Source organism: Falco rusticolus, chromosome 4 (genome assembly GCF_015220075.1).
Source record: "Falco rusticolus isolate bFalRus1 chromosome 4, bFalRus1.pri, whole genome shotgun sequence".
Lineage (NCBI taxonomy): Eukaryota > Metazoa > Chordata > Aves > Falconiformes > Falconidae > Falco > Falco rusticolus.
Window position 1 is genome coordinate 65,113,683 of NC_051190.1, and position 25,573 is coordinate 65,139,255.

At 38.8% G+C, this 25,573-nt stretch overlaps 1 protein-coding gene across 3 annotated transcripts in view; it reads right to left on the reverse strand.

The window, feature by feature from the left end:
• CCNY (cyclin Y) overlaps positions 1-25,573 on the reverse strand; it is a 128,901-nt gene that overhangs the window by 60,897 nt on the left and 42,431 nt on the right. The window contains exon 1 of one of the 3 annotated variants that reach the window (XM_037385417.1): positions 15,834-16,075. The exons of the other annotated variants lie outside the window; for them this stretch is intronic. Coding sequence (XP_037241314.1) covers positions 15,834-15,903 — 70 coding nt within the window. The 5' untranslated portion in view covers positions 15,904-16,075. Of the gene's footprint in view, positions 1-15,833; positions 16,076-25,573 lie in introns of those variants that run through there. 3 annotated transcript variants of the gene reach the window in all.

The window sequence follows — 25,573 nt, forward strand, 5'->3', positions numbered from 1 at the left end:
GAATCATTTATGTTGGAAAAGACCTTAGAGAACATCAAGTCTAACCATTAACCCAGAACTGCCAAGTCCATCACTAAACCATGTCCCCGAGTGCCACATCTATGCATTTTTTAAGCAACTCCAGGGACGGTGCTCCCACCGCCTCCCTGGACAACCTGTTCCAATGCTCGACCATCCCTTCGGTGAAGAAATTTTTATCAACATCCAAACTAAACCTCCCCTGGTGCAACTTGGGGCAGTTTCCTCTTGTCCTGTCACTTGTTATCTGGGAGAAGAGACCGACCCCACCTGCCTACAGCCTCCTGTCAGGGAGTTGTAGGGAGTGGTAAGGTTCCCCCCTGAACCTCCTTTTCTCCAGACCAAACAACCCCAGTTCCCTCAGCTGTTCCTCATCAGACTTGTGCCCCAGACCCTTCACCAGCCCCGCTGCCCGTCTCTGGACACGCTCCAGCCCCTCTGTGTCCCTCCTGCAGTGAGGGGCCCAGAACTGAACACAGGATCGAGGTGCGGCCTCAGCAGTGCCCAGTGCAGGGGGACGATCGCTGCCCTTGTTCCGTTGGGCACGCTGTTTCAGATGCAGGCCAGGATGCTGTTGGCCTTCTTGGCCACCTGGGCACACTGATGGCTCATGTTAGCTGGCTGTTGGCCAACACCCCCAGGTCCTTTTCCACCAGGCAGCTTCCCAGTCACTCTTCCCCCAGCCTGTAGCGTTGTGTGGGGTTGTTGCGACCCAAGTGCAGGACCCTGTACTTCTTGTTGAGTGTAAATAATAATATATTAATAGATTAATATAATAATAATGGAATGCGGAATGCAGTCTACTCTAAAAGCCAGTTCTTGATATCAAAGTATCTTGACATAAAGAGTATCACTTTCCCTACACTTACCTGAATGGAAATCTAAGGTCAGCAAAGAGGAACAACTCAAATATGCTACCTTTAAGATTTTTCCAGTTTTCTGTTAAAATCTGCAAGAGTGAGGACAAGCACATGCATGAGCATGTCTCCCTGCCTTCCTGCCAGTGTGCTCAAGATATGGTACAGCACAAGAGCACTGATAAGTATTCAGTTGAAAACCATCCTCCCAGAAAGTCTCCCACTAATGTTTCAAAAGGAATTAAATTCTTTTTCATGACACGTTCAACAGAATCCAGCCCAAGAACTACAACTGGACCCAAAACCTGTTCACACATGGGATATCCAAGGATATCAAAGCAGGCACGTGCCAGAATGCAGACAAACTGACTCCATAGATGAGGACAACATTCCCTATGACATTACTGGTTTTCATGGACAAAAATTTCATTTAAACACAATTTTCATTATACTGAGAGCATAACCAGTCTTCTAGAATGAACAAAATTACATTGGAACAGCAAGTGGAGCCCTGCGAGTCCAGCATACATAAGAGCTCACTCACATTGCTTCTGACGCCTTGGCATCAAGTTGGAAACAGGTTTCAGCCCAGCAGATTCAGGCAGCCACAGCAAGACACAGCAGCCTCCCTCAGAGGTCACAGGTCTACAACCAACCACCTGCCTCAGCTCATCCAGATGAATACACTGTCTGGGAAACAAAGCTGAAGCCAAGTGAAGCTGGTCTAATTCTTCTCACCAAAAGGCAAGGAAATGCACATGATGTTTCAGTTCTGCTGCTGGAATACAAAGATGGGGCGAAGCTTGCCATCATTTTTTCAGAAGCATGGTCTGCTCTGAATATTTTAAGTAATATAAACAATAATATGAATACGTTATTCCCACAGAACCTCTTTTTTCAATAATCGGATGTGATAAGGTTGCCCTCAAGTAATGCAAGACGGAGAGGAACTGCAGCGGACTATTAAAAAGAGTATCTTGCTTTGCACTTCTTCACTTTGCTGTGTATCTCCCATCATTCTCATTTTCTCACTGCTGATCTTTACATTCTGTTGCTAAACACCACTTTTTCGTCAGTTTCCCAGTTCCACCTTCTCTTAATAACCTTCCTCCATTAAAGGATGCAGAGCCAGCTAATACATGGTAGATGTGATTGTACTGGCATACAGCCCTTCAGAAACATGGGCTGGCATCTCCCTATTCCAAGTGCATTTCTATGCAAGGCAGCAGAATGTCACCACCTGGACTGCTTCATCAGCTGTTTCCAGCTGGTTTTATTAACACCCTAACTACTGCCTGCTTTTGTCAATGGCACTCGTGCCCCACTTACAGCATGTGTGGCAACAAAAGGAACAAAGCTGCTGTCCTATTAACCTCAAACTGAAATTTATGCATTTCTCTAATGTCCCAGTGACACTGAGCACCACAAACACTTTTTCCCCAATGTATTTTTACTGCACATATGTAGCACTTCAAAGAAAGTTTCCTTTACCCTATTAGATCCAAAGGCAGACAGAATGGAATCTATACAGTTGCAAATGACTCAAAAAATATTAATAATTTAAAAAAATCTTCTTTTTCTTCCCATATATGTATCAAAAAATTATGTGACAATGCACTTACCACTCATTATGATAATAATTTAACATGGTAAATGTAAAATCTTTTAGAGATATAAACACAGTACCATTACAGACCGAAACAGATGATTGCCATACCAAATTATTTTACTTGTCATTTCAAAACTACCACATTCTACACCAAAAGAGCCATCAAGCCATCAATGCCCCAAGTGAGGCTTGCTGTGACCTCAGCCAACCTTGCCACTAATTTAACCCAGAGGTTAGCAGCTGGCAGGAAATTATTTGTCACAGAGTCAAACACACAATACCAGTCAACAGAAATTTCCAATTAACCTACGGCAAAGCGAACCAATTTTACACGAAGATACAGATCAATAGAACGTCAGCAGCATAATCACCATCATTTCACAGATGAGCGGACTTTACAAACTGGAATCTTAGATGGAAGCATTACCTGCAGCTTTGCACCAAGGTGTATGCGTTTCACCATACCTCAAAAACCAGACATTATCTCCATGCAAATTGGTAAGGAACAGAATGACCTTATGTTATGTTCTGCAAATCAGGGTACAGGACCTTAAGCTGTAGCTCAACTCTTCATCTGTAAAAAAAATAAATCACTTCACAATAGTGACTCAAGTTCTGAGGAGCCATCACACCAGCCCAGCAAAGCAGGACAAGCTTACCCTTCCTAATTACCTTACAGAAATTATTTTAATAAATGCCTATTAAAACTGCATCTTTCCAGGGTCTCTTCTTTTTCCTTTTGCCTCCCTACTGAACTGTGTGACCTAAAGTGAAAGTAGGTAATGCATGAAATACAAACAGGAAAGAGAAAAAAAAAAAAAACCCACCAAAAAAACCCTATCCTGGTTTCTCAGAAAATTTAGCACAAGTAAGGGTAAATCTGTGACTCCAAGGGCAGCAGCTGCTTTTTTAATATGCAAAAATTTGCAATCTTTTTTGAGGAACACCACAGGATACTTGGTAAACTACAATAATAGGTTTTCGATTTTTCCCTTGCAGATTTGCATTCACATGGCAACCAAATTAACATGCAACCGAGGTACAGCATTAAAATCAGTACTGCATGCAGATTGCCACCTAAAACTGAAAAGCAACTGACATAAAATGAAAAACTCTCTCATCACTGAAACTCTGTACTTATGCATACATGCAAACACATACAGCTAAAGCACATGTGCATGTATATACGCGTGTATATGAGCCACTCAGCACTTCCGTTACCAACTTGTAGTGCTGTCCCTAAGCCCAGGAGGCTTGGTCTCCTTAAAAGTCTTACGACAGAATGCATACAATATACCTTGCTCAAAACATATTTACTACAGATGCAGCCACGTAATTCTTGCCCAGACTCCAGACACTACAGCTTCCGAAACCTGAAAACCTACAACCTCCACGTATTTTGCCTGTTCTCAAACTCCCCTTAACTCACACATGTCCTACATAACAGGCAAAGAAGAGGGAAAAGGATACATTAAACTTTGAAGAAAACAATTGCAGATCTTTAATTGACATTTATTCTCAGTGTTTGAGTTCTTTAATTGACATTTGTTCTTAGAACAGTCAGATCAGACTATTAATTGCTGATCTTGAAGCACCACCTTGTAACAACTGAGTATGTTGCAAAAACTGTCGCTACAGGAGGTACCATTTCCAGAGTAATAAAAAGCAGTATATCGATATCTTGTTATTTGCTGTGAATTTATAATGATCTAAAACACTGCTATCCATCTTCATTGTGATTTACCGTATTAATCTCAACATGTGATTAGCTCTAAACAGTCACAGAGAAGTCTTAAATTTACTTTTAAATTAAAATCATACAAAAATGGTTTGTTCTTGTCCCAAACATGGACTTATTCCCAAAATTACATTGGCTCAATACGTGGGACAAGTAACGTTCAGCCCCAGAGCACTAATTAGTTTCAGATCCAGTCTCTAGCTCTTAATATCAGCTCTGGGCAACTGAAAAAAGAGATAAAAGCAACTTATTTGTTCTTTTCACAGTCATGTGGACACAGCTACTGCATATAATATTCAAGTCTTGAGGCTGACCTGATCAGCTACAAGTACCGCAGCCATTCTAAAATCAGGCAGACAAAACCTCACCAGATCAAACCCAGAACAGTGGATGGTCACCAGTCTAAGGAAACTGAGAAAGGCAGAGTAAATTTCCTCGATTCCGTGTAATCTTGAAAGTTCCAGAATCAGTTTTTCTTCCTTAATCTTCTAAGACTTTTCTCAAAACCATGAATACAAATTAAGTTTGCTTGAACACATGGATCGTTTTCTTCGGAAAACCTGCTGCCCTGAGAAGCTGTAGTCTCAGACCAGATTCAGGAGAGGACCTAAAGCGCCAAGTAATGTCATCAAACAGTTTGGTCTCTGCTGTTCCTCAGGCATGTCAGAGATGGCCATACTAGGCCTCCCCTCACCTTTCCCAATACATTTCTTGACAAAGGTACCAGGGAATTCATTCAAAATATACAAAAAAATAAAGCACTACACTAACGTGGCCATAGTTTGCTATAGTCTGCTTTTAATCATTCACACTGACACTATGTGCTGCTTATTTATTAAGCAGTAGCTTATTTCCAGATTATGGGAATTGTTTCATGTACTAAGGCTACTGCAGAGACACATGCAAGTGTCAGATCATACATAACGTAAGAGTTTTGGACAAACACTTCATATTATTGCCTGGCAGGGAAATGCTAATTTAACTCACCAAGTTCAACTCTTTTGAGCTTCTTTTGCCTTAAATAGCTCAACACTTTCAAAGGTTCATTGCCAAATTCAGACCTGTCCTCAACCAACTGAAAGTAACAACAGTGAATTGCTACCACAGAACAGTTAAAATCACCTCATGTCAGTCTACAATACTGCTTTCAGAGTTGCTACGACAAAAGAGAATCAAAAAAACAATATACTGAATCAGAAAAGATAACGTCTAATGCAGTATGCTAATCAGAATGATTTCATCAAGTCTCCTCCAAGACAATCTACTGAGGGAATCTACCGACAGGGAAGAATAACCGCATCATTAGCAATTTGTAGTCTTGTCAGGAATGCATTTAGTCACACCATAGATTAAATCTTTAAGCAATTGCTAAGCAGACGTGAAATTTTCCAATCTGAAGGCCATGTCTAATCTGCCAATAAAAAAATTAAACATGGCAAGTCATTCCACTCCAGACAGCAGTTCCTCACTTCAAATCTCATCAGAGGTTTTTTCATTAAAACACGACGGACAGCAGACATCACAGGAGAGGTCTTACTGGCAAGTGCTGTATGTATAGAAACAGATATCCAGTCCAACTCTGACTGTGCTATAAAAGTGAAAAAAACCAAACCAAAACAATTTCATACACTCAGGAACAACCACATAAAGTGAACGTGTTATTTACCTGAAGGTCCAACTCTCCTGAAGAACCTATTTTTAACAATAGTGTCCTATATTTAAAGTACCTGGATACACAGAGGGAAAGCTAAACAGGTTTTTGTAATGGGACGGAATGTCTCTCAGACTTTCTGAAGTTCCTTAAAGGAATGACAAACATTTGCATAAGGGAGATTGGGTAGATACAACCTACCTGGGCTTCCAGAAGGCTTTACAAGGTCACCTGCTTTTGAAACTAAGCAGACATTCAGTGCTTAAAAAGGCCAGGCACTAATTGCTTAAAAGATAGGAAATGAAGCACAGGATGAAATGGCCACTTTTCAACAACTGTTCTCAGTTGTTTTTCAACACATTCAAAACCACGAAGTAAATTTACTAAGATGGCAAAGTCTACAGATGATATAACATAGCATACTAGTATCGGCTACAAAAAATGTCTTAGTTACTGGTCAACAAAACAGCAAATAAATGCCAAAAAACTGGGGCACACAGGAAAAAAATATCTAAATTCATCTTCAAAAATTACAAGCTTCAAATATGCTCAGAAAATATGTTGTAGGAATTGGGAACAAACGCAACTAGTACAGACAGATTCAAACCACACAAAAGGAGGAGGCACTTCAGCCACGTTAATGCTGTGGAACTGCCTTCCACATGACACTGAAGCTTCTACTGAAGTGTTCAAAAGGGATTAGTCAGGTTCCTGGAAGACAAATTCACTAAGAATTGCAAAATACACAGTGACTGCTCAGGAAGTTCTCAGGATGCAATTTCAGGGCAACTAGGTATTCTGAAGAAATATTGTTACGCTTCTCTGTTTTACATTCTGGCATCAGCTCCTGCAGGAGACAGGAGAGAGGGCTGGACAGAACTCTGGTATAACCAACACTTCTCACATTAAAATCCTGTTACATTGTAATCCGATACACTACCAAAATAAACAGATTAAATTAAACTAAATAGGTCCTTTGAGAGCTATTAAAAATATCTGAATTAACTAAACTCCAAGCAGCGAATTTACTAGACCAGCATGTGCTTTTTAAGTATGGAGAAAAGCTGTCATTGCCTAGTAGTTTAACATTAACTAACTTTCCTCCACTGCTGTAGTTCTGTCAGTTTTCCAGCATGAGATTTATTGCAGCATATGGACTTTCATCCTCAGAGAGCACCAACTGGACATGCATCTGCCTTTCTGGGTCTAGAAAGCAGCGGGAAAGGGCAGTATGGCATGCCTGGTGCATCAACCACAGGAACCAAAATACAGATGAGTCAGAAGTGAAGCAAGTCCAAACAAAATTTTCAGTAAGGGCCCAATTATTCATCTGCTCCAGGCCATGCTACAGCTTTAGTTAACTCCCAGGTCAGCAGATTGCCACGTTGCAGTTTTTCTGGTTGGAATAATGCTCATGTCCCATCCAACACTATACACAAATCGATCCACTGAGAACTGCCTAAGGATCTGGACCAGTCCAGGAAGAACTGGTCATTAACCTTTTCTTTTTCCTACTGGTGTATATCTAGACTGAAGCTATACATTAAAAACCATACATCTCCGATTTGTAAACCAATTATTACGAGTTGCTAGCTCTGCAGGAAAAATTTACAGTACTTTTTGGTAGAGACAAATGGAGGCTTTAGGGTTTGGTGGTCTAGTTTTCTTCTTCCACTTTGCAGATGGACTAAATGCAGAGGATTTTGTAGGCCCTTGCTGTCTTCAAAAGGAACACAAGAGGGATTTCAGCTTTCATTTCTGTTGCTTTGCTTATTATGGTTCCTACATTTTGCAGTGGGCAGTTACTTCAGGTATGTGGAATAGCATGAGAAACAGGAAAACACAGTATGAAATAAAGAAGAGAAACACAGTATCAGAAATTGGAAAAAAAAAAAGAGGTACTATACTGGACAGGCAATACTGTGTAAAGCACAGGGAAAAGAAGAGCTGCAACAGCTAGTAAAAGAAAATATCCAAAACCTGAAAGCCTACTCAGAAACAGGCAGGGGAGACCACCAAATCACGGGATGGCAAAGCAATAGTTCATGAGTTAGCATCTAACAACTTTGTTGAACACTTTTGAAAATATTTATTAAATATGTTATTCAACACAGCTTATCACACATTTATACAACAAAGTGAGGTTTTGAAAAAGCCTTGGCTGTAAGGAGGGACTGGATCCTGATGCCACCAGTGCCTACCAGGCTGCCTGCCACACCTGAAGCACATCACTGCTCAGTGAAAGCCACAGAAACTTCTAACCCTTCAGTAAATGCAGATCAAAAACACCATCACTTTTTATACACCCCAAGACCTTGGTGGAATGATTTTTTTGGTCAAAATACCACAAGCTCACATTTCTAAAAAGTAACAGGTTTTGGATGCAGAGAAATGTTCAATGTAACATCTTCATTCTATACACACTTTTAAAAATAGAGATTTCCCACACTTTGTAAATCATGACCATTGCCAGCGAGAGAGACAAACTACAAAATGGAACATAACAAAGCGAATAAAAAAATACTCTTATTAAACTATGATGTTTAAGTGTTCCCTCATTGTCTTAAATTTCTTCAAATGTGTGAAGGTACAATGACGTCTTATGATTTGAAGACCCAACTGGCCTCTGACCACCTCCAAAAAGACAATGGCTGCCTTACTCTGCCTGCCCCTCATCTGCATCCTAGTTGTGCAGAAAAATTACTTGTATCACCAGTTCCACCTGCTGCCCGCGTTTACTTTGGATCCAATCTGTACTTGGTCCTCATCACCAACACCAAAAATTCCTTGCTACTTTTGCTGTAATAACGTTGCAAAATTCGGCAGCTCACAACCTCCTTTTATATAAGGACAAGAATTAATTTCACTTTGCTGTTTGTACTTTGTCCTAGCGACATGAAACACACCGAGGATTTGATTATATAATGTCCAGATATGTGGGAGGGATTTGAAGGCTTGCCGGAAAACCTGCCACTTCTAATGCATTCAAAAGCTCGACAGCATATTTTTCCAAAGTACACATCCATGTAGCTGAAATCACAATTGAGTTCCTTCACTTTTTATTGTCAAAAAAATCACCAAAAATCCAAAAGCCACACAGGCAAAAAAGATAAAATAAAAAAAATTAAAAATATATAGGACATCTATTCAATAACTCGGGCTATGGTCCTGTCATAAATGAGAGGAGCTCCAAAGAAGTTAATAGATTTATACCAATTTATACTATTCAATAACCTCAGTAGTTTCAGTCCAAATACCAGCAGATCAGTCACCATAAAATACAAGCATCAGAACTGGCATTGACGTCATTGCTGTTGGCAGCTTTTTCTGAGAATCTGTGACCCGCCTGAACCTTAGCCTTTTTTCAATAAACACTCAGGCACGTAACACATCAGTAGTTAAGTGACAGCAGCACTGGACAGGTCTGCCTGTTCCCTTTATCACTCTTCAGCCTGCCTTGGTCTTAAGGCAACTGGAAGTCTTCCAGGTATCAGCAGAGTCAGTCTGTTTTCATTTACCAGCAACAGGCTATGATACTCAAAAATACCACAGGAAAAAAGTTTTAAAATTCACTTTTTGCAACATTAAGGAAAGTTCCAAATATGCTATTTGAAGACTCACAGAACTGAAGAACAGCACAGAAAGGAGACAAGGTTCAATTTGACATATTTTTATAGCACAAGTACTAGCAAGGTGAATCTGGCTGAAAGTTATCAGCCTTTGAAAAAATCATTAGCGTCAACTTTATTTTCTCTTTTTCAACTTTTAGAACTTGACACTGTCTCCAATCTGTGCAACTTCAAAGACGACAATGATTTGTCCTCAATACGATTATACCTGCATACTGAAAATCAGTTAATGAGAGTTTTTAATTTTTTTCCGTGGTTTACCTTACGTTTCTTGTTTGAGATATGCAGATGAAACTCCCACAACTGGACACCACCTTGCTCCCACATGAATAAGTGGAAAACAGTCAATCCATTCCTGAAGTCTTTTTAAGATCTTAGTCAATTTTCACCAATGCTGACAGGAGATGCTCTAAATTATTTTGATCAACTGAATATGGAAATATATTCTGTGAGTTCACAGTACTTCATTTCTTCAAAATACCAAGATGAACAAAGTAAAAAACAATTTTTGAGACCCTCATCTCAAAAGGTTTGCTTCATGCCTTGGCTTTGGGTACATACATTGTATTCCACAGCACCCGCAGGCCATCAGCTACTGGTATTTCTGGTATTGTCTTTTCTTCAGCATGACAAAGGGAAGGTTGTAATTATAGTTGAGGCAAAAGGCTGAGACCCCTGAGATTCAGGGTAAGCGTTACCCAACCCTGCCACAAACTTACTATGTGAATTTACATAAGTTATTCTCCTGAATTCCTAACCTCAGTGTATCGACTCAGACTCAAAACATTTTAGAAGAATGATTGTTTCTTCCTGTACGCCACATAACACCTTAAGGCTCACACAGCAGTCTGTAAGAGACCGTTTGCACTTAGCAACACAAATTAATTTCAAATCAATAGCCATGTGTAACGATTCAGGGAAAGAGTTTACACAGAGCCTATGAAAACCTTCAGATTTTAAGAAGTTGCTACTAAGAAAGCTGCCACATCTTGGAGTGCCTTAGTCTATCCTTTCTAAACATGACCTTAGCATGTACCCACCAAATTAAGCCAACTAAAACATCTGTACTTAAACCAAATATTTTAAGGACTAACGAAAGTTGAAAAAGCTACTTAGCTGTCTAAGAAAAGAAGACTGGGGACTGGAAGCTACCAAAGGAGGCAAGAGGACAGAGCTGGTGCAGGCAGGCTTTGGGCGGGTTTGAGGTGGAGAAGGAATGAACATATGTGCTCTCACAAAAGAATCCTGGATCTTCCTCCTGAGCCAAACAACATTCCAGAAGAGGAAACAGAGCAGAGAGTATACAATTTTGCCTAATTTGTGTGTATTTTATACTACTAAGTAAATAGCAATGACATCCTAAAACAGGGTGACACATAACACACACCTATACACGCAGTGGGTGCCCCAGAAAGCCAATACGGATGGAGATCTAGGACACTGTAGTGTTTAAGCCCTGAAATACCCTGGAAGTTAGCACAGATCTGAGAGTCTAAGGCAGTCAGGATGTGAAGCTCCATTTTGGACAAAGTAATAAAAAGCCTAAACCCAGGAAATCTTTCAGACCTGCCAAGAAAGAAGCAATGCCATAGTCTCCGGAGACACAGAAAGCATAGCAGGTGTCCCAGCACTGCTGAGACCCTCAGACAGCAGGCTAAGGAGTGTTCAAGTAGAATGGTGTCAGCTCCACAGATCTGATCAGTCAAATCGGCTCTGGAAAAGACTGGATGCTACAAAAAAAACTTACTGTATTTCTGCCATTGGGTGAATCCATCATGATGTAAGTAAATTTCCACTTTCTGTTTTGCTGACACTCTAAGAGCTACTCTTATGGGTTAAGTAACTATACAGGCAGCCCGTGTTGGCATACTCCCATTATTTATTTATTTTTTTTTTACACTTGTGAGACCAGACCACAGCAGAAAACTGTTCCCTATTTCCCTGAAAATCTAACAGAATTACACCTTTTTTCTTCTGATAAGACATAAACTATTTCTTTTCACTTTTGTTCTGAGTTTGTCACATTAGTGTCAGAAGAATCATATTTTTACTAACAGAGGGCATCCAGAAAAGCCACCGCTTTGTTCACTTCTGATTCCAAGGGGACCTTAACAAACAAAGAGAAGACAAGCTGGTGTCTCAAAATAGCCTTAAAGTTCTGCCAAAATGTTGGGTTTTTTTCCCAAGCAAATTTTTCTCGTTATTTTTAACTGTCATAAGGAAAACTTTCTCTATGCTCTTCCTCCCACTTCTCATCACTAGAAAAATTTCATATCCATTCTGTAATAAATTAGTATGTCTCCAACTGTCATAAAATAACACATACACAATCAAGTGGAAAATCATTTCCTTCAAGCCACCACAGAAAGCAATAAGCAATAGAAAAAAAAAAAAAAAAAAGGAATGATTAGAACAGAGCAGCAGCTTGCAAAATATCCTTATCTACCTCCCTTTCTTTTACAAGGATCAATATATCTTATTGGATTTCTCCAATAAAAAATAAAATAGTTAACACCACCAAGAGCATTCTTAAAGCCAACTTCATATTTCCTGGAATGAAAAAAAGCATGTGAATGCAAGTTTTTGCCAGCTATGTATAACCTCTGTAGCATTACAAATTTCACCGTGTACACAGATGACTGATTGCATATTAGTTTTCCTGAAGATGCACACTTTTCTGTTGAACAAAACTCTCAACAGAAGTTTTAAAAAATTACAAATGAACATGTCAGCAAATGAAGTGCAAAAGCCTTAAAACAGCGAATACTGTCAGTTTATGTAAATCAGTAATCCAGGCTGCACTAGTCTTCACTACACTCACAGAATCTAACCCCCACTTCCCATTTTCTCACTTCATTTCTGACTTCCTCATTTCAACACTGGCAACTCCAAGCTTCGATTATCTTCTGTTTATAAAGGGAAGAACTCAACAGTAAAGGCATAAGAAATGATAGACCACTGCACAGAGAACTGAATTCCACCACAGTCAGTTATCTCAAGCCTTCACTACTTACAGGCAGACAAAAGTTCATAAAGATTATCAATAAAGACCCTTGATTATATCTAAATTAAAAGAAAAGCCTATCTTCCCATTATTATTTAACTTCTACTCAGCCCAAAAGCAGAGCTTCAAGAAATATTTTGCATTTTGCTATAGAATACCTTCTTTCTAGTTCACACCAACGTTCCTTGAAAATATTTACATTCTCAACACTACTGGTGCAGCCTGGTGTCCACACAGCTGCTGTCCTCCATCTTAAGACATTTGTATATACGTATTATTTTGGGAAGTAGAAATATTATCACACTTGGAAAAAATAACTCTTTAAATCTACACTACCGACAGCAGAACAACGTGTTTTGGCTAAGTTACCCTTCAAACAGGACTACATTATTACTTGGTCTTCAGTAAAGCGGACAAGAAAAATTATAAAAGGATGACCTTACTCAAGTCATCAAAAGTAACCCCTTCTGCAACCGATACAATAACTTCTCCAAGTACAACTAACTTGTCTTACTAGTAGCAGCTGGCGACCATCCATCACTTGCTGCTCTGTTACTTCATCCAAACCCTCACCATTCTCCCCCTTACGAATGTCCCATTCCATTCAAGCATGTGCTCTAGTACATCTTTTCACAATAGTTTCCAACGCTGCCAGGCTTTGAATGTTTTTTTCTGATCACATCTTACTAGCTAATAAAACATTTGGAGAATGTGCCTCTAAATACAGTCTGGACCGTGATGGGCCAGAGAATCTTAGCCAGAAGATTCCACTCCGCACCAAAAAGAGGAACATGCACTTTGCAAGTCCCCATTACCTCAACCTCAGCCTTGATTTTGTCAGGGAAAAACCTGAGAAAATCAAACAAGTAAACAGTTATAAGTTGGTAGAAAATACGTTTTCAAGACGGTCAGAGGGTGCCAAACAACAGCAGATGACTATTTGGAACAAATTCCATATAACTTACACTAGCAGCTACATCCTGGAGGTTTTTCCAGGATTTTCTGCTCAGCTGCTGTGGGGAAGCACTCAGGGCTCTGCAAAAGGGCTGCCTGCAAGATAGGATGCTCTAGCACAGGCCCTCACAAAGACCTCCTGCAGAGAAGAAACTCAGAAAAAAAATCCATGATCCTCCTAAAATTCAAGGTGAGGTGCAAATGAGAATAGAAGGGAGAATAACAGAAAGGAAAAAAGTCTAAGCAGAACATAAAACTGCTCCTGTTCAGTGCTAGATACAAGTCCAGAAACACAGCTGTTAATACAGCTCTAAAGCCAGGGACTGGTGTTTGGCAAGAATAAATTTCGTACTTCCAAAAGCCAGTGAATAATATTATGCTACAGTCTCCTCCGACCACCACAATGAACTCCTGCAGTGCTGCTCCTAGTCAAAGCTGGGGCAGAAATCTGTGCAAGATAAATGGGAGCGGAAGGAAGGGTCAAAGGAAGGTGTTTAAATTAAGAATTTTTCCTTCAAAAAATTAACTATTAAATAACTTGAGAGTTTTGTCTGTCCTGGGCTTAGCCCTCAGGGTGTTTGTTTAAGTTTTCCCTTATATTTTCAACCGATGCTTTAAAAAGGTTCAATTGATGCGAGTTGCTGACCAAACGTTCAACTAGTTTCTGTCAATAACTGCTTCTTCTGCCAGTGCAGAAGCTATTTTCATTAATAAAACCAAGTGAACAAGTCAAATTCAATTTGAAATAGGAAAGCTTGCATAATCTATTAATAAAACCAGCAGAGATTAAATCATTAGCTCAAAAATCCAGAAGGATAAAGGGTCTTAAAACAGGACAATAATATTTGCTGTATCTCCCTCCTTATCAAGTTAAAGAAATATATTAATACTTTCCCTTTCTTACCATTCTTAGTATATGGGTTACTTTATTCAGTAAGACAGTTTTAACTTGGTTTGTGTAGAGGAATGAAGCTGGGTTAATTAACATTGATAATATACAGCTGTGGGCTGGCTTCAGGGCCAGCGGGTTGGCTGATGTAGATAAGGTGCAGGTGTGACTGGCTAAGTTAAGTGGTTGAGAGTCAATGAAGAGAGAGCAGCCGAGGAAGATGCAAGAGAACTGAGAGAGCAAGCACTGGATGAGGTGAGATGAAGAGAAGGCAGCAGAGGGACTGGCATGAAGAGTATGTTGGTGTGAGATGGTAAAAGACCTTGTTGAAGCTTGATAGTTTGGAGAGTGCTGTGACAGGTTTGTCTATTTCTTTTAAATCCTAAATCCCTTGCAAGTAGAGCCTGAAATACATCACATTTAAAAGTGAGTTATGTGTTAGCACAGTGTTTCAAGTATACATTTTTATTTTTATCAAGCACAGCTAGCCCTACTGACACCTTGGAAGACAGCATGAAATATTACTAGTGGTTATCCTTGCTATACATCAGACAGGCCACCATTCTGAATTAATGATTATAATATTAGTATAATATGATAATATTAGTAAAATATGCATGAGTGATGCACATATTTGGGAAACCTTATTCTCATGTAAATAAAAAGAAGAATCATTTAGCACCTTCTAACAGAAATATAAAGATTAACCTATGTAACCAAATAAAGATAAAACTACAGCTGCTTATCTAACCTGTAGAACTTTCTTCTCTGGCCAACAAAAAGATTTACTATATAAACCAGATCTAACCAATTCTCCCTTGGAAAACTGAAAATGTAAAACATGAATCTAAATCCAAGTTTCCTACTTCCTTATTTGAATAAGAATAAGCCTTACTCAAACTAACACCCAATTTTTAATTACTCCGTTCTAGACTTTGTTCAGGCTTTGAAGAAGTTCATTGCAACACAGCTTCAATGATCACAACACCCTTCTTCAGAACTACCACAGAAAAGCCTATTCAAACATTTTTACCACTAGCTACAGTTGCTACCAGAGAAGACATTTTGCCCCAAAATCAAGTTTCTATTAATATACAGTTGAAAACAAAGCTTGCCATTTAGAACCTCATTTCTTGTATTGCACCTTTGAAATTTATCATGCATTACAACCAGTACCACACCATCAAATTCCCTGTTAATTTTAATTTGCATCAAATGAACTGATATTCTACTATCATTCTGCCATACTGCATTACCAACTAGAGAACAGGCTGTTGGTTTTGATCTGCAATGATCAATGACATGAATTACTATGTCAGTAGACTGGCAAACAGTTCTACTTTTAAATCGCAAAAAACACGTTGTGGCTTTGTTATTTCATAGGGAGATGCCACCAACCATTAGTGAAAATTAGTAGAAATATCTGGTGTTCTCACTTTCCAGCTCTGGTACCTTGATATTTTTTTCTTTTTTTGTTTACTCACCAAAACATTTTAGACCCTTTAGGTGTTGGTGAAAGATGTTCTTTACTCCTTGTTTTAATGGAACTATCATTAAATCTTCAAGTTAGTTCAGGAACATTTTTCAATCAAAAATGACATAGTCTTCCTGTTAGGTGTTTTCTTTTCATCTTGCTTGAATTCCCACACGTCTATTAGCTCTGAAGAACAACAGTATATTAAGTTAAAAAAAAAAAAGAAAAAAAGGCATTGAGAGGGCTTTCTCCATTCTGTTTTATTTTTCGCAAGAAGTATGCAGAGACAGCTCAAGAGGAAAATTACAAGTGCCTGCAATATACAGGAACAGCAGGAGGAACAAAATCAACAGAGAACAGAGGCTGACTGGATGAAGGAAAATGGAAAAAAGAGGTTCATTTGTAACTCTTATCAAGCTTTTCTGTAATAATTGAATTTTTTCATCATCCTGATAGCTCGTAATAGGCTGCAGTGACCGAAAATGCAAATGAAGAAACATTGCCCATTCTCCTGATGCAATTAAAAGCTTTGCTTTTGGCTCACTCTACTAGATCCAACAACAATGCAAAGACTCCCCACGGGACAGAGCACTGGACTGCTCCCGAGTCACCCTCTCTGTTCTGCCAGTGGCTCTCACTACACGTCTCACTACATTTAAAGACTGTCATATGCCTTCTCAGTGCCACAAAAATTAAAACTTTGGGTTATCTCACAAAGGTTGAGAAAATCTTGCATCCTGCCGCTCTGCTTGTAAGAAAATGCAGCCTTGGAATCTGGAACACAAACTCAAAGAAACCAATATTCTACCGAATCTCACCTTCCCCCCCAACCCCCCTCCCATTTTAGAAGTGGAAGACAGCAAATGAGGCACCACAGAAAAAATATCAGACAACCATGACAGTAGAATTTAGAAGTAACTTAGCTATTTAGGACAGTCAGTTACTGAGGAAAGCAGTTAACCTGGAGATCCACCAACATTCCCTCTTTTTTTCCTTCCTTTTTTCATTGACTTTTTTTATACGATATGCCAGGTGATAGATAAAACAAACCTGAAGCTGAACTAACTTGTTTTCAATATTAAAAGAAGGAAAAATGTCAAAGATGCTAATAAAGAAATAAAGTAGGACAAAAATGAAATGAAGAAATTGCTATTCTAATGGACAAAGTCTTTTTGACACAACACAAAAACCCCTCACAATACAATTTCACTTGCTTGTAGTGGGGTTTGGTCTTAAGAAAAATAAAGAACAAAGAACACCTTTGGCCATCAGGGAAAAAAATTTATACTAAACTATCTCAGCACAGCTGTTCCTTTTAGAATAATAAGGAATAACATAAAATAATTTTTCAGAATTATTCCCAATTGAATAATTCTGAAATTATTCAGATTTATACAGATTCAGTTGATTAGTTGGACAATCAAAAGACTAACAGTACATCAGGGAAAACAATTACAAACCAGATTTTATAAAAAAATAACAAATCAGGCACTCAAAAAGATACTGGCTCTTATTTACCACAATTATCCCTTCTGGAGCTTGAAGGTATATAAATAGAAACTTTTCACTGAGAGGTTTATTATATTTCATTTTGAAATAGCAAGAAGTCTGACACTTCAGACAATGAAGGACTTCACATGAATGTATTCTTCATTAATAATTAATAAAAAGTCAGCTGGTTTGGCTGCTGTCAGGGTAGCTTGGTTATTTTCTTTTAGCTGCTACCCTGTTCTAGGTAGCAACGCTTTCTCCTTCATGCCAAATCAGGACAGTACTCCTTAAATACACAGGCTGAAATAACTGTCTAGATTACACTGAGATGTCACTATTCTCTCTGTGACTTTTATCTCCATAAGAGTTAAACTCTAACAGCTTGGCTTAAAAATATTCTGAACAACAACTAATAATTTTTTTCTCCTTATTGTTAAAATATTTTAAGGCAATGTAAACTGGTAAGGAATATTAAGAATATTTTTAATACCTTAAGTATAAATGCATTAAGTAGGGCAAACTGTGTATTTTATTTTTTTATTCCATAATGAAGTAAATAAACGCTACTGGTAGAGCATGTCAGACTCAGCCAAACCACACAGATTTTTCTACAAAACTGTAATACAATAAAAAATTCTGTTCTAAAATGAGAGATATAGTTGATAAGACTAAGAGGAAATTTTTTCCATATTTTTATAGTGGAAATATATATATATTTATAATACACAGCGAGAACCTGGATCCTTTTTGCCTTTAGAATCAGAAATAACTAATATTATCTGAGATTTCTCCAGATATGTTCTGCGTTCATTCTGAGTAAGTATTAGTATACTACAACAATATCAATTTCACTGGTAAAAAAAAAAAAAAAAGTTGTTTGTGATTTCACACAGCCTGCATGGGTCATTTCACAATCACATTTAATACCTGCTAGTGTAACAGAATTTCAAACACAATTCAATATTCCTAATGCATGACATAATCACTACATGCACATATTTTCTATTTAAACTAAATAAATGCAGCACAGCTCAGGCAGATGAAATACTCTGAAGGCTAATAACATTTACAGTTACGAATGTTTTGCCGGAAACCTGAGCACCACACTACAGGACATAAATTCAGGAGAGAGTTCCCCTTGACTTGTCACATATTCTAGCTAGAACACCATATATTCATTTTACTCCGAACCCTGAAGTACTAAGCAGCTGCTGCAGAAGGGTTCCCAGGCTGGCAGACTGATAAGATGTGGCACAGCTAATTTTGCTCTCAGAGGTGCCAGTCAGGAGGCTGATGACATGCTAATGAAGTCTTAAAAGGTCATCACTTAGAGGTCAACACCACCCTAGTAAAGATTTCTGTTCCACAATAGGGATGAAATCAAGAAGGAATATTACACTACTGAATGCTTTTGTTACTAAAACCAAGTTCTGCACTAGATGCATGCCCAAAACTCATAAATGCTCCTTTCCATTCTGCTTTCCCTCATTATTTCTTCACCTGCTTCCTATCACACTTCCCCATATTCCCGTACTGAAATTACTATTTTCTTTATATGAAATATTAAGAGCAGGAACCTAGAAAACTAGTTCTCACAAGGATAGAGGAAAGTCCAACAGAGCCAAACCGTGTTATTCTGTGACTAAAGAATGAATGGTTCGTTTACTTGTTGCCAGTTATGACATCAGGATCAGGACAGGGATTTTGGAGTAGGGATGGTTACTAGACAACTCACAATTCTCAATAATTCAGGAATAACACCCACACCACAGCCAAGGGGGATTTAATGAACTACCTCTCTGAGGTTGTCCTCAAGCCGTTGTTCTGTGCATCTGCAGATCAGGACACATGGCACAACAGGCTCCTCTCTCTGAAGGGAGCCAAGAAAATATACAGTAATGGGATTATAAGTAATTGGCATGTGGCACTACAAGTGAAAAGTGCAAAGTATATGGCATGAGGTTCCAGTTAATTTCTATTATCCTGAAATATTCTGGATCATTATCCTAATCATTATATTCTAAATTATTACCCTAAATATCCTGACATATTCAGGTACCTCCCATTCATTGGACTAACTTTCACCACTCTTTGAACTGAAGGTACGGTCTCACAACTGAAATCAATACACAAGGTACTGTTCTATGTATGAATTTTTTTTTATGTACTATATTCCAAAAAACTTGTATTTGGCTAGGCTAGTAGCCTCCCCAACGCTCTCAGCTAATCAGTTTATGTTTCCAATATGCAGACTTTAACCTACTACTAACAACTTTGGAAAACTTTACGTGGTTCGAAAACTTTCCGCACAGCGCTCAAACTTTGGGAAGTTCAGCCAAAGCAGCATAGTCCATGTGCAACTTTAATCAGACCTCCTTCATTCTGACAAGTCTTTACTTACCCGAAGTACAAACTTCTCTCTCTCCCCAGTGCTTACAGGGGCACTAGATGGAATGCATAAAATATGCTAGCTGTAGGAGCAAATCTGCAGCACGAAATGAAGATAACAGTTATTTGAAGGATCTCTTCCTTTCGTGACAGAACACAAGGTGTGCAGTAGACTGTAAAAAGTGAAATCAAGTCTCTCATGACAGCAGAAAAAAAAAAATGGTTCCTCTGCCTCCAGACAGTGCTTGTTCACTGTGAGGCAAAACACAAATTTTACATAGGGAATCCTTGGCTGCAAGTTCCCAATACTCTGCACATCCAACTCTAACTAAGGCTTGATTTAAAGACTGCTGGAGTAATCAAGAATTACAACCCTCAATCAACAACAGCAGCTTTGCTAAGAAAATGAACCAGTACATAATTCTATGATAATGCTCAGTATTATCTGGGCACTTAGAAAAGAGCACTAGATTAGCAGCCCTTTGCAAAATGACTCTGTATATCAACTCACCATCTGCAGTGCAAGGATAAACCTGAGAAACCTCCTGACAGACTAGGAAAAACACTGAGGTCCACAAGCACTACTGTGCAACTTACCTTGCAACAAGATTTGAATAGCAGAAGACCTGAGCCCACAAAACAAAGAAGAGATGAGAAAGACGCTGAGAAGCTGCCCATTATGTGCCCAGTGCTACTTGATAAGGCAGGAAAGAATCTGTAGTTCTGGAATTTGTGTAACACGAGGGGAATGGCAAGATGAATTAAGTTTGAAAGGGAACTTTAATTCCTGACATTTCCTACTTTTCGAGGGTTCAATTTGGGGACTTTAATATTCTTTGAACGCACCATTTATAACACAATTAATACAGAGAATGTCCACCGCCCACTTGCTTCGTAACATGTTCAAGATATGTTATACTGTATGTGCTTTATACAAAAAAATTTAGAGGAACAGGAACTGTGCTTCAGGGCTGACCACTATCTGATTTTAAAAGCACGTTCTTCTCTTTTGGTTTTCCAGCTGAACAATTCTTTCTATTTAAGTATCGGCCTGAAATAAAAAAGCTGTCTTAGTTCAGAATGAAATTAAGTAAATAATTCCCCACTGCATTTTTTCATAATACTACTAAAAAATAATTGAAATAATTTTTCTAATATTCACCGTGAATTCAAGATCCTTCATTACAAGCTCAACCCTGAAAACAGTTTTTAAACTTCATTCTAGATTATCTATTTATTGTCTCCAGAAGGCAAGAATGATGAGATAAATATGTATTTGGTTTTATTGTCAGGTGCAATAAGATGTTCAAGAGAAGAAGTGGTTCCTGCTCTAGAATTCAGGGGTAGAGCATCACAACAAAAGCTACTGGCTGTCAGCTTCCCAGGCATGCAATAACTGACACAGTTCTTTAAAACGTCTGTGAACTACTTGTTTGTAAATGATGAAACATACTATGCTAAGTGAGCAACTATTACAGACACTTACTCTGAATAAACCCTAAGTACATCAAGTCTTAGTATCAGTTGAGATAGGCAAATGATTGCCCAGGATCATTTGGTCTGCAACGAAGAACAAAAACCATGAAGCTGTCAGAACAGATTTTCAATGCTGTATTTTCAAATCCATTAATGTGTTCTCTCTTACTCTACTGTGTGTTTACCAAGTAAATGAAGTAGCTAAGCTGTTGGTCTCATTAATCTCCAGTTCTTCATTAAATATCAAGCAGCGCTCATTTCCCTGTGAGTTTTGTTCCACTAAAGATTGTACTTAACTACATAGAATGTCTGGGGCAGATGCAGGATTGCTCAACCTCATCTCCAGGGGCACTGTGACTATGTTAGCATCCCATCCACTCAAAGCACAGCAAAGCCTGTTATGTTGCTGTTATATTGTGTAAACACACCTATAAGCCTACCAAGATCATCGCTATTCTGTTCTGCATCTTTGTGGCAAGTGCCAGACTAAACAGCAACATGCAGGGCTTTAAATGCGTCTTCCAGTTCGACTGCAAATATTTCTAATCAAATCAGAAATCTGTTGCCTGTGATGGGGTTAAACAGCTAAAACTGATTTGCCCTAAGCTTACAGTTAAGCATTATTAACAACAGCTAGAACTCATAAGAAGATGACTGGCATCAGAAGAGTGACTGAATAAACAGCTAAGTTGTGCTGATAGAGGAGCTGCTTATGTCTGCAGATTTCAACATGGAATCACACTTCAAATCACCAAACACTATTATCGCATTGATAAAATGCAGCCTTCTTTTAAATCTTATAACCAAAATATGTGGCTATTTTAAAAATGTTTTTTATAATCATCTAATAGGACACTGACAACAGAGAAGATTGGAACAACACACAAAGGTAATATTCAAGGCATAAAAATAAGCACCTGAATTACAAAACTGTACCAGAGACAGTATTTTATTATTGCTTGTTCCATTAAGTGCTATATTTTCACACTAGTAGTAGAACTGCCCTTGAAGAGATCAATTTTTCCACTGTTTGTGAACTAGCAGGTATTTAATAGAGAACATTAGACAAAAAGCCTAGTTACATGGAAATCTAAGTGTTTGTATGAGGGCTGTTGCTCAAACAGCAGCTGTATTCATCTTGGCAATAAAGCAGCAGCTACATGCACATAAGGAGGCTCTGGATTTGGGTAACACAAACAGGGAGAGGTATGAACTATCTGAAGAGAGTTTTCATTATTATGCTGCTAAAACTGGCTGCCATAGGGAAACTTTCATTAGAACTCAGTGAAACTCGGGCCACTTGGCAAAGTGCTACATGGCATGCAGAGTACAATACCTACCCCAAAGGCCCAAGCAGTCTACCACAACATAAAATAATGATAGCAGAGTATTTAATATACGCAACATACTATTTTCTAGATGTGCTTCTAATTGGGCGTGTATTTAGATTAGTTCTCACACAATTTCTGCACATTTATTAAAATATTTTTAATATACAAATCAGGTCCTAAGTAGTCAACTACATCAAAACAGTTGTTATCTATTTAAAAAAAGAAAACAAAAAAAAAAGAGAAAGAAGAAAGGGCAAAAAAAAAAAGGCAAAAAACCCCTAAAACCAAAAAAGATAGGATGCATTTGGGTAAAAAAAGTAAGTACGAAAGTACTGAGACGCATACTACCTCTAAGTAACCAATGGTTAGGAAATTTCAGCTCTCTCTCTTCTAAATTGACACATAGAGAAGCGCCATACTTGCTTATTTTTATTGTCCACAAACAGGGCTCACAGACAATAGATGATGTCAGCTTCTTGGCTTGTAGATAAGTATTAAAGCATAATACTATTTTTAGCTAACTTCCTAAGGAAATCAGGCATATGCAGCTCTGTTAACACTCAGCCTTCTCTCCTACTATTTGTTGAGCCCACAACCAGCTTCAACAAATTTTGTTAAAAAGCTAAATATCTCATACATACAACCTGCCTGCACATTTTGGGAAAGCTGACAGGCCAGCGTAGGAAGACAGTGTACTAAAGCCCTCGTTAAAAGGAAGGAGGGCATGATGGCTCACTCCAAGGTGCGGTGGCTGGCCGACACCCTGCCATTTCCAGCCCAGGGACAGCAGTTGTGTCAAGTCAAAGAGGGAGGAAGATGGAGCACAGCAGCACAGGGCACATGTAAAAGGCACCTATTAAGAGACAAAGAAAGAGGGAGGCAGAGCAGAGAGAGACTTCATTAGACTTGCTGCTCATAAAACACCATATATACATCTGCATATAGCATGCTACGCTCTGTCTTGGCAGGAAGATTAGTTCAATTGTTTAAGGGGACTTATCCATCCCCAACTAAAATGACCCTAAGTGCTCCTTACAATCTTCAAAATATGTCCCTTAGCACTAATAATTTTATGATGAAGGCTAAATGATGTTCAGATAGAATTAAAAAAATTGAGGTAAACTGTATTAGGCTATTTCATACAAATGCCCATTCTGAACAGCAATTACATGTTTATTCTTACATCCTGTAGGAACAAAGTCATAAAGGTGATCTGTCTTAACAAAATCTCCAGATGCAAAGACAGGGGAGAACTTAACTAACGGCATCTGGTTTTCCTCTGTGTCAGTGGCCTTATTGCTGGTAACCACCATAAATTACTTTTTTATCATCAACTAGGAAGTCACACCACCACGTGTCTACTTCCATTAACCTGCTCCTAGTGCTAGTTTTCCTTCACTTTCCAGATGTTTGATTTTCTTCTGCAACAAACTAATGCTACAGTAACTTACAGTATTATCTATCTGTACATCTCTCTCTCTGATTTTAGGTTTCCTGCTCTGTAGTTACACAATTCAATTTTTCCCCCTCCAGATATTTTTTCTCAAAGTTACATTTTTTATCTTATCCCTTTTTTGTATTTATTCCTCTCGCCCCAGGGCTTCGTTTTTAATATTTACTATATTTTCTCTCTTTCCTCTTCCCTAGCAGAAAAGAAACTGGAGACAACTTTGCTTCTCTCTGCTCCTCCAACATCAACATTGAGCACTCATCAGTTATTTCCTCACTAGGTACATTTACTTCCTATGTTTTCTTTACCAACTTCCACCCATCCAGCATTACATGTAGCACTGAACAAACAAAAAGCAGCTTCACCAGTGGCTGCCCACTCTACAGCAGGTGAGCTACCTGGATATCCATTAATCCAGCACCAAAATCAGAGTCTGAACTAATCTAGCAAGGCTCACTCGAGGGCTTCAACGCTGAGAAGAATGGCAGGAATGGCCACAGCATGCAGAAGGTGAAGTGGCAATGATTTCTTAGGCACTGGTGCGCTCAGTCTATGGGCAACGCCTTTACTGCAGAGGCCAGATGGCTTCAGGTAGCCAAAAAGGCCCAGAGTGAAGGAGAGGAGGTGACCCAGGACACCATGATCAACTCTGGAAAAAAAAGACAGGAGCATGTATCAACTGTGGAGAGCCTCATGGATGTCAAAGCTGGGTGGCACAAGGGAAGCCTCATCAATTCTTTCACAAAGAAAGGTGACAAGATATGTATCTTCTCAATATAAGAAATGCAGTTGCTAAAATAGAAGGTTGCTATGTAGGGGAAGCACGCTAAAGCATAAAGCAGCTTTAAAGGAGGGTTGTGGCCTAGAAAAATAGAGGTTAAAGGGGCTTGCATGAGAACAGTAAGAACATGCATGAGAACAGAGAACACACTAATACTAAATTGCACTTAAAACATCACTAGTTTTCCCAAAAAAGAACAAAATCCCTTTGCTAGGCTCCCACACACTCAGCCCATCCTGCTAAATAAAGCCTAAATTATCAGCTGCTCACCTCAGCCTCCCTGCAAACAGTTGACAGAGATGAATCCAACGCCTATGTGTAATTCTGCATACATTCCAACATGGAGATACAAAACAGAAATTGACTACATTTAGAGAAGAGTTACTTCTAAAAACCCAACCCAAGACCAAAAAGATCAATTTAATTCCTCCTAGACAGCTGGCAGCACCTTCGCTTTTCTTCCCAGTGGATCTGACTGATCCTTGCCTCCTACCCAGCTCCGATTTCTCTAGCAAGCTCCCAGTCTTCCCACACTGCCTGCACTCTTACCGTGGGTACACGGCAAGTCAGAACGCACCTACCAAACGTGTATCCCTTGCGCATGTTATGCGCTATACCTCGAAGAAGAGTGCTTGAGTACATTTAGAAAAAAAAATATACCTGAGAGAAAGAATGAGACGCAAGTATGTTTCATTTATAAAATATGATGGTAAACTGTATATTTGATTTAATGTGTATATTATGCATATATACTTTATATAATTCATATATCTCACACAAAGGGAGGCAGGCATTCAAAATCACTATAACCTGATAATTCAATTTTATTATCT